This window comes from Echinops telfairi, unplaced genomic scaffold (genome assembly GCF_000313985.2).
Source record: "Echinops telfairi isolate 266 unplaced genomic scaffold, ASM31398v2 ScPeMD7_1;HRSCAF=3_0, whole genome shotgun sequence".
In the NCBI taxonomy this organism is placed as follows: domain Eukaryota; kingdom Metazoa; phylum Chordata; class Mammalia; order Afrosoricida; family Tenrecidae; genus Echinops; species Echinops telfairi.
Genome location: NW_022103896.1, coordinates 697,615 through 707,793, shown reverse-complemented (window position 1 = coordinate 707,793; position 10,179 = coordinate 697,615). Strand labels below are relative to the sequence as shown.

The following is a 10,179-nucleotide window of genomic DNA, read 5'->3' as shown; positions in this document are numbered from 1 at the left end:
CCCTCCCCTGATCCCCAGACACTGCAACCTCCCAAGGGCAACAGGGAGGGGCTGGGGCCGGCCTCCATTGTGAAATGTGGCCACATCCTGCCCTTTTCTGTAAGCACGCTATACTTCAAGTCAACGTGGACTTTTTAAAAAAGGAGTAGCCATGGCCCAGCTTTGGCCTCCCGGGCCTCTTCCTCGTGGGCCTCCGAGGGACACCGCCCCAGGTCTCCTGGGGAGGCAGCGAGCAACACCGCGTTCTGACCGTTTTTGGTTATCGCAATGATCTTGAGGTGGAAATGAGAAAATGCCTGGAGAGTGAGAACTCGGCAAAGAGGACCGGGAGCGGGGAGCAGGGCACTGCGATGCTACAGACGCTGGAACCCCCAGGAGCTGGGGCGTGAAGGGCATTTGCGCCTGAAGCTGGGGCTGAGAGAAGATCTCAGGACTCTTGGTTGATAATCTGCTAGATTTGGTCTCCTTGATCCTGTGACTGGAAAGTGTGGCCCACTTTTGTACTTGAAGAAATGGGGGAGCTCAGGACTTGGCGTTTGTCAAGTGGAGCTTTTAGGAATAGTGGTCCGCCTCCTGCCAACGCACTTCTAGCAGGTTACCTTCCCCGTCTACAACCAGCTAGTGCTGGGTAACTTATCTCCCTCAATAAAATACCTTATTTTGACCATAAAATAAGCAGCAGCCCGAGAATAAACAATTGACCTAAGAAAGTGACATGGGAATAAGCAACTACTGCTACAACGTGACAGAAACCTTTATTGAACAAAACTATTACAATCGGAGTCTTGGTTTCTGGCAGGGCTTCCAGCATGGTCTGCAGCTGAAGGGTGTCCCCCACCCCCTCCCCTCCCCTCCCCTGGGACTCTCTGCCCTCTGCCACTGCCAGAAGGACCCAAATTGAGCGTTTCTTCAGTGTCCTTCTGACTTGGGGAGAAAGAGACCTCCATGTGAGAGTGCCACCAGTGGGCAAGATCAGGGCCGTGGGGCTGCCAGGCTAAGATCCCCAAGAGACAGCCCTGCTCCACTCCAGGGATGCTCTGTCCCCAGCGAGGTGACTCTGCAGCACTTGCCGGCCGTTCTCTTGCCAGCACGGATTTCCCTTTCTTTCACACGACGGCTTGTCTGATGGTCCTGTGCCCGCCAAGAAAATCTATCCAGATTCGGGATCCCCCGAAATGTCAGCAACACCCTCTGAGCAGACCTCTTGAAGGTGGCCGGCCCAGCAGGTCCCCTGGGAAGCCCCTGTTTCATGGAGACTGAGGGCAGACTGAGAGAGCTTGTGGACAGCCCTCCACTGATCAGAGGCGGCTTAAACGTGTTCTGTTCAGAATGAGCCCGTGCGTGCATGGACCGGCCCCGGCAGGGATCCTTTCCCACTTGCCCTCTGGTGTAATAGGCGAGGGTCGCTTGGCCAATACCTCCATGAACAACGCTCCGCACAATCACCCAAAAATGCTCATGCAAAGGACAGGGTGCTTTCTACCCTCAGCTCACCAGGGGAGCGGGGCTCCCATTACGGACCCACCCAGGCTGGGGGCTGGGAGGACACAAGGCCCCGGAGTCGCAGAGCACGGTGGGGCAGCCTTGCGTTTCTGCGTCTCGTCTCGTAAGTCTCCCAGCCTTCCTATTGCTCGTCCCCATGGGAAATGCGTGCGTTTTCCATCCACAGGTTGGATTGTACAGCCGTTGTCCGTGACAAGCCAAAGGTCCTTCTGCAGAGGGCCCTTCGAGACACGGAGCACTCTGGCGCCACAAAAAGCAGGCGCGTGCCAAGTCCACAGGATGGTGAAGAAAGCTCTGGGCCAACCAGACATCCACGTGCAGGGACCAGCAGGCCACACTGCACCCCCACCCCCACCAGCTAACTCCAGCAAGATGGGGGCGCTAATGCCACCAAGCGCCCCTGGACGACACACAGGCTCCCCAGGACGCAGGCCCGGATGACAGCGGCTAAGACCAGACTGCAAATGTCGGAGCAAAACTCAAACACCCCCTGCCGCGGGTCCATGCTGACTCACAGTGCCCCGACAGGACAGGGTGGAGCTGCCCCTGTGGGTTTCCGAGACAGGCACTCTTTTTCTTACATAAATTAACCCACTTATTACGGCCCGAGAGGTTTGATAGTGGGGCGTCTACTGGTCTTTCAACTCCTTCAGTCTTCTGACGGCGGACTTGACTGGGACGGCAGAGGGGTACTGTAGGTCCAGGCCCCCCCCCTACTGTCTTCACGCAGCAGGGCCAGATGCCCACAGCGCGCCTCTCATCTTGGTTCTGCCGCAGGAGGAGCCAGTGTGCTTGGCATGCCGGCTGATTTCACTTTTCTTCACCATGTTCCTGAGGGAGGCACCGTAACGGTCCCGTGTTTGCCCACGATCCCGACCTTCTTGGTGCGTTTGGCCATCTTGCCGCAAACTAGTCCCAGGCCAGAGAGCGAGGCGGTCACTCTTCACGGGAGTAGAAAGCCTCATCTGTCTCCCCTGAGTGGCCAGTGGTTTTGAACTGCTGATCTTGCCGTCTGCAGCCCAACATGTAACCATGACGCCACCACCACGGAAAAGAGTCCATGGGGCTTTGTCTTCCCTCCAATTGGCAGGACTAGTGCTAAGCACAGGCAGCGGGTATGAGAGAGGTTCCACAGGAGCGGGACTCAGCCCGTTCACACCGGTGGCACAGACCTGACACCTAATATTCTGTTGAGATCAGGAAGCAGTTGTTCAAATGGCACTCCAAGGTGTGGCAGCCACAAATTCACATTCCTTAATCTTTTTTTAATTTTCACCTGCCCAACAGCATATTCTAAGCGCCATTGTAATGGTCATTCCGTTCATACATATAAAAAGGTAGACGGAACTACACGTGTCACATGTAACCAGTTCATAAAACATGCTATACTTTTAAGGGAATACTGCATGTTTATACCCGTTTTCGTTACTTCAGTAAATAAGCATACAACATAAAAAGTGCCAGGCAACCATGTTGTCATTCACTTCGGCTTTGTGTTACCCCCCAAATTCCCACCCGATACTGTGAGTGAATTACTACAGTTCCTACAAGTTTGCAGAGAGCTAGAAATATAGTCAAAACAATCGCTATAAATTCAAAAGCGGCAGAAAGGATTTTTCAAAGATGAACACGATAGGTTCAGAGAAGAGAAGTCACCTGTTTATCTATCAAACATAATGATTATATCTAATTGGCCTACCTCTAAAGCAGCGGTTCTCAACCTGTGGGTCATGACCCCTTTGGGGGTCTAATAACCCATTCACAGGGGTCACCCAATTCATAACAGTAGCAAAATGACAGTGATGAAGTAGCAACGAAAGTAACTTTATGGTTGGGGGTCACCACCACATGAGGAACTGTATGAAAGGGTTGCAGCATGAGGAAGGTTGAGAACCACTGCTCTGAAGGAACAGGACCCCACTCCTACAGTGAAAAGATAGCTAAGAATAAATCACACAGCTGATGAGCTCAAGTAAGAGCTAAGAATATTGCAAGTGAACACATCCACCGAGAAACAGTGTGGAAACATCTCAAATAACAGTTTTAATGTTTTTTGTCAGTTATTATTTAGTGCTTTTTCATTAGTATCTTAAAAACTCTTCCTAATAACATAATCGAGTTTTGTATATACCTGTTTTTTTTTATGTATACCTGTTTTATTGTTCTTATTTGAGTGTCAACTGTATAACTAACAAACTACCTTTCAGATGATCGATTTTTTTAATACTTAGCATGGTCATTAGGGCCGTGAGCCAGTTGTTAAATTGTTTGAATCCCACCACTGAGCACAGGGTCACCTGCAGTCACAAAGGCAGCCAGACATGTAATCGAGGATGCACCATGGACCTGAACAGAGCCAAGTGGCCAGAAGCTGAGATGGCAATGTCCTATGGTTGCCCCCAGAGAAAAGCACACCCAGGAGAGGCCAGTCCATAGCCTAAGAAAGAACCCTGAGGTGGGCTGGGCTCTGACGTCTCCATCTCCCCCTGCAGACACTACGAGCCAGCCGTGTGGGACACAGCCTGGTGACTCCAGAGGTAGTCTAGCACAGTCCCCATCGCCCCTGCCCTTCCCCCCATGCCACGGACCCAGACAACACCCTGAGCAAGTGCACTCCTGAGTCCCCAAAGCGGGAGCCATTCAAATGACCATCTGCTGAGCAAAGGACCCCAGAGCCCACTGCCACCAAGTCTGCTCTGAGTCAGGAGTCCTGAAGAGGCTTTCCAGGCTGTAGGCCTTTACGAGGGCAGGCAGCCTCCTCTCTATCACACCGAGTGGCTTGTGGGTTCAAACTCCCAACCTTCTGGCTAGCAGCCCAACACTTACCCCACCAGTGCCACCAGAGCTCCTTGAAGGAAGGGCGGGATAAACAAATCTCTCCAAACCTGGAGTCTTACTGAGCCACTGAACAGGTCAAAGTCCTGCCCTCAACTGCCACATGGAGGGCCGGGGGGCTGAGGCCAGCCACAAGGGGCAACATCAGGGCTGCTGGGCATATGGCATATGGCCTACGGCAGCCAAGCGGGCCAGAAAAGGGGCAAGGGTGGGGTGGGCGATGGCAGTTGGGGTGAGAATGGGCACAGCAAGGTGAGGACAGAAATGTCCTGAGTGACGGTGGTGCTGGGTGCACAGCTGTGATAATATTAAGTCACTGACCTGTGCACTTCCAAAGAGCCGTCGGAACCCCATCATCTCAAGCAGAGCTGTCGCTTAAAAACCACGCCACCCAGGAGCCAGGGTGACCTCACCTGTGTGGACAGGGAAGACCTGGCTCCCTCTGATGGGCGGAGGGTAGGTCAGCGGTCTCCCTTCCTCCCTGTCTCTCCCTCCCTCCCTCCCTCTCCCCTTTGATCCAGAAGGACCCGGGCCACACAGAGCAGGGGTCAGTCCCCCAGAGAAGTGGGAGCCAGGGCGTGACTAGGGTGCTTCCTGCATGTCCAGCATTCGAGTCTGATTTCCCACAATGCTCATCTGTGTCTTTGCTGTAACTCCAGCGGTGAAGCCAGAGAGGCTGGGTGCCCTCCCCGCTCTGGTCTGCGAGAGGATGGCGTCACCCACTTGCCACACAGCCCTGCCAGGACATAGACTGCCAAGCTCAGAGTCCAAGATGGGGACAGTGGGGCACCCTGCAGACCGGGGCATGGCAGCCAGGGTCAGGATCCCTGGAGCTGGCCATGAGAAGGCATAGGACTCTGGCTCCCCCACACCCACTGTCCCCCAGAACCATGGTAGAAGGCCGACATGAACCTACAAGGACAGCTGGCGCCTGCCCTGGCCCCACAGCAAGACAATCTTTGGGTCTCTGCCCTGGCCCTGGCCTGCTGCTGCCCCTCAGTACTCAGTGTGCCCCACGCCCTCTCCCATTCCCTGGGTACCCCACTTCCCAGACACCTCTGGCCTCAAGGAGCTATTATAGGCCAGGCCCAGCTGGGCCCCCAGACAACAGCCCTGCAGGGACCTGCCCAGTGGACGTGGGGCCTGAGTGCTGACCAGAAACTGAAGAGGCTCTGGGAAGACTTTCGGCCATCAGGGAGGGCTAAGATGGGGGTGGGGGGAAGAGTTGGGGTGACCAGTCCAGGGTAGGACCACAGGCACAGATACTGTGGGTGAAGGTCACTGGGTGGAGGGGCTGGTGCTGAACTTTGGAGGGACAGCGAAGACTCCACAAGTCTGGGTGGGGCTGGGGTCAAGGGCCAGCATGGGTTGGCCAGTGGGCAGCAGCCAGGGTCTTCAGCGGCACTGGGCTGGGGTCTGAGTAGGTGTGGCTTCTGTCTGCATACTAGCCTGGCCCTGCTGGGCTCGCTCTCCCTGCCTCCACTCAGCTGCTCAGATAGGTGACTCAGTCCACCCCCCACCCCCATACAAGTTGGTCACTCACTGGTTTACATCAGGCACAGGGCCCCTCCCAGCTGCCATTTGCCCCTAGGGCCCCCACCCAGCCTCAGGCCTCCAGGAGGCCTGGCCACCCAGCTCTTGGGCAGTGGTGATGGCCCGGCCACAGGCAGCAGCCCAACCTCCCATCTATCCCCTTGGGGTCAGCAAGGGGGCATCTGAAGCACCCCAGAGGTACTCCTTCCTCCCAGCTTGGCAGTGTGGGTCCTACTGTTTGGGGGCTCCCCCCGCCACCCCAGGCCAGCACCAAAGCCTGGTGACTCCACCTCAAGTCTACCCCCATTCCTCCCCCACCTCCCCTACCCCCCACTAGCCTCACAAGTCACCACCCCTTTCGTTAGCCTCTGCTAGTGAGGCAGGAGCACTGGAACCCAGCTGTGTCCACCACAGCCAGCAGCCTTGGCCGCCAGCTCTGGGCTAGGAAGGAGGGCCATGAGGGAACTGTGAACTCATTCCAGTCATCAGCATGCCCTTCCAGACATGGGGAGCTGGCACTGCCTGGAGAACCCAGCCCTGCAACCTGACCGGACCAGACCAGGCTAAACTGAGTGGTCCACCCAGAGCCAGGTGTGTCCTGTGGCCCTGTGACCCTGCTGCAGCGGCCCGGCCCTGCAGCAGATGTACAAGCATTTCTGGCCGCATCCCCTCCTGAGTGACCATGGGGACAAACAGGTCAGCGGTTGCCTGGCACAACTTCTAGGGGGACACAGAGCACTTCTCCCTCTCAGGACCTGGCCAGGGCTGCAAATGAGGACCGCTGGGCAGTGAGATGCCATTGCCACCATAAAACTGCCCTGGCGAGGTCAGCGGGTGGAGGGCACAGCCAGGGTTCTGACTGGCACCAGCAGGACATCTCCCTGAGCTGTCCTTGGGGGCCAGGCCAGCTACACCACATACGTGGACACCAGGACCTGCTCGGGTCAGCTCAGGGCCCAAAGGACCCCCACTGTTTCTCGCTCCAAGCTCTGAGCCTTCTCCACCAGAGCGAAGCCTGTGCCCAAGACCTGTCCCAAGCAGCAGCGAGGTCTGGTGGGTCCAGAGAGACCCCAGCGGGTAGTGGTGCCAGGCTCCACAGACACTGATGTCCCTCTAGCGAGGGAGGGTGCTTCCCTGAAGTCCTGACAGCTGTCACCAGCGCCCCAGAAGGGGTGCAGAGAGGACTCTTGCCAAGGAAGGGTGGCAGCAGCAGGCAGCCACCAGTTTGGGGAGGTGAGGAGAGGCAGCAACTATGCCACAGCTGCCGGAGGAGGCTTGGGCCGGACCAGGGCGGGTCAATCTTGACCCACGTGTCTGCCGGGCACTGACCCAGGCCGGCAGCCCGAGGCCGGACCCCAGAAGTCCTGAGCCGCAGCCTGCAGGCCCACCCCACCCACCGCGCAGAGCCTTGTCCTATTAAGGGCATAGTTGCAGGGGCTCCGGGAGTTCGCCGCTGCTTCTCCGGAGCCAGCGGCCGGCGGGGCGAGTCTATCGCCCGGACTGTTTAAGGCCAGCACCCATGGCCACCGTGGCCCAGGTGGTCAGCGGTAGGCGGTCGGCGGCCTGGGCTGCTGGCCGGGGTTCTTGGGACAGGGGGCGGCCGTACCTTTGTACTTCTCCCGCACCTCCTCGTAGGCCTGGATGAAGTCCAGCTCTTCCGGCGGCGGGCCGGACAGCAGGGGCGCGGCCATGGCTAAAGGCGCGCGGATCACGGCGGTGGCGGCGGGCCTCCAGCCCCAGGCAGCTGTCCGTCCCGTGGCCGCCGAGCCGCTTAAAAGGGACCGCCCGGGCCCCGCCCCCGCACCCAGGATGCCCCAGGGCGGGGCGGGGCTGGGGGCGAGGCCGCCGGACCGAGGACCGCGCAGCCCACGGCGCCCGGGCGCCACCCCGCGTCCCCTCCGCACCACCTCCCACGGCTGCCTGGTCGGGCGGGCAAGCGCGCGGTCCAGGGGGCGTGCACGGCCTGCACCCTCCGCGCCCTGTGCCTGCGCGGCAGCGCCCTGCTCAGCTGCCTGGGCTCGGACCTCACCTGACCGCGGCAGGCGCCCCCTCCCACCCGCAGCGAGCCTCCTGGCCGCTCTCGTCCCAGGACTTCAGTGAAGCGCCCCATTGCCACAGTCAGCGGTCACCTTCGTGAGCACCGGAAAAAGGCGACCGCAGAGGGGAGGCTGGGGGGTGGGGTGGGAATGGGGGCGGGAAAGCATAGAGACAGTTACACTGAGCAGTTCCCCAGGCACCGGGCAGAGCACCGCCCCACAGCTAGCCTCTGGCGGTGATCAGTGAGCTCTAAGGGAGCCCACACCACCCTCCTGGGCGCTCAGGACAGCTGACCTCATCACAAAGCCACTCACGGAGTGGCCACTCAGCCCCAGAGCCTGAGCCCCTCACGGCTTTGGTGTCGTCGGGAAGGTGCTGGATGGAGGAAGGGCTTTGGAGGCTAGAGTGGAGGAAGGAGACCCTCCCGTCCCCAGAGTGGCTCTGAAGACCTGGGACAGGCAAGCTGTCTGCCTGGATGGGGTGGGGGCATGAGTCTGCCCCCTCTACTGCCAGCTGCTGCACCAACAACAGCTGCCCGCTCCTCCACCACCAGACTTCACCCAACGTGACTCAGCCTACCCTCCAGGCCACCTCCAGATGTCCCTTGGGGGTCCTAGTGGGTCCAGTAACCTGCAGCCTGAGCTCAGAGGGTGAAATGAGGAGGAACTCCCTGCCTTCTGCCCTGACCCAGCTCAGACACTGTCCAAAGCTGAAGGGCAAGGCCCAAGTCATGCCTCGAGGGACCCTGGCTGCTCGACCCAGGCCCTAGACTCTCCCTGGGGGTCCTCCCTACTGCTCAAACTGGCAGCTCTGGGAGAGAGTTGCTGAACCTGGCACCTACCTCCAGCCCACGGGGGAAGCCAACACTGGGGGCCTGCGCAGTTGTCCCAACCTCATCCAGGCCGGGGACCCATCTCCTAAGGGCCCCTGCCCAGTCTGGTCGGCACCTTAAACCAGGCCTCTCCAAGCTGCCGGTGGCCAGCAGGTGGCACTGTGGCCGTTTGTGCTCACCTGGAACGGGAGGCCCTAGGAGCAGTGTTCCTTCATCCGGGTCAAACACTTGCCCCGCAGCACCCAGCAGGTGCTCAGTCAACAAAGTGAGGGCCGGCCCTCCCTCTTACCTGCAATGCGAATGACAGCCCTCTCGGCGGGGTCCAGCACGCTCCCGTTGCCCCCGGAGCCACCCCTGGTTCGCCGGCCCCGCTGCGTTTTCTCCAGGTTCCAAGGCAACGTGTCCCCGGGGCTCGGGGAGCCGCTACTTCCATTGGAGCCATCCTCGGCCACTGCTCGCGCCTCGGGGCCCTCAGCTGACATGGCCTCCTAGGGAGCGCAAAAGGGGTTAACGTGGCGGAAGGGGGATCACAGGGTGGAGGCGGCCGGCACTGTGCACAAGCGGCCCTCTCCCCACACACACACATCCAGCTGCAAATCGGACTTGTACGCTGACCCCACCCTCATCCTCTGCAGGTTAACTACCAGGTCCTTTTCTCCGTCGTCCCCAAACTCGCTCAAAACCCCATCACCAGGGCACTGCCCCATCCTTTGCACCCTGTCCAACGAGGGCACAGGACAACCATCAAAGGATACTGGCCGCCCCCGACACCACCACCCCCACCCCCGCCCCCAAACGCCACCGTGCAGCCCTTGCATGCCCTGGCCACCGACCACCTCTGCTCTCCACCCTGGCACTGGCATCCTACCTCCAAGCTGTCTCCAGGACCCCCGTCCCCACCCCGCTGCGCCCGTCCCCACCTCTGTCTCCGCAGTGGGGCTCTATAAATAGCAGGAGCCGCGCCGCAGCGTGGGCCGCGGGAGGGCGCCAGGCTGCGGGCTGCAGGAGCTAGAGCAGCAGCGGTGGCCGCCACTCGGAGCCCGCCCGCGCTGCGCTGCGCCGCGCCGCGCTCGCAGCAGCTCGGGCCGTCAGCGTGCGCCCACGCGGGCACACCCAGTCCCCGGAGCGCTGGCGTGCGTGAGTGCGGGGGTGAAAGGGACTTTGTCCCCGCGGGGGTGGGGTGGGGGCACAATGTGGTCTCTGTGCCTCCGCCCTCCGGCTAAGGGCAAGGGCGGGGACCAGAGGCTCCCAGACAGAGGGCACCCCGCACCCTCCTTTCCATACTCCCCCACTTCTCCAGCGCCCCCCACCCCCATCAGCTTTTCCGGCCCACGCCCGTCCAGTTCCGCATTGCCAGAGCGCCGGGAAGGGTGCGGCCCGAGGGCCGGCGGGGTTACCCCTGGGGACCCCGAGGCTGCCCCCCACCCGACCCCGGGCGG

General features: G+C 59.9%; 1 protein-coding gene across 4 annotated transcripts in view; it reads right to left on the bottom strand.

Annotated features, from left to right (window-relative positions):
- Window positions 1-9,685, bottom strand: part of LOC101643659 (plectin) — a 52,557-nt gene extending 42,872 nt beyond the window's left edge. For 3 of the 4 annotated variants that reach the window (XM_045296974.1, XM_045297348.1, XM_004697362.2), the window contains exons 1-2: window positions 9,661-9,685; window positions 9,030-9,228 (exon numbers count right to left, since the gene is read on the bottom strand). In XM_045296974.1, coding sequence (XP_045152909.1) covers window positions 9,030-9,222 — 193 coding nt within the window. In that variant the 5' untranslated portion in view covers window positions 9,223-9,228; window positions 9,661-9,685. Of the gene's footprint in view, window positions 1-7,477; window positions 7,563-9,029; window positions 9,229-9,660 lie in introns of those variants that run through there. The other variant, XM_004697365.2, reaches the window with a different exon arrangement.
- Between the last annotated feature and the right edge of the window lie 494 nt (window positions 9,686-10,179).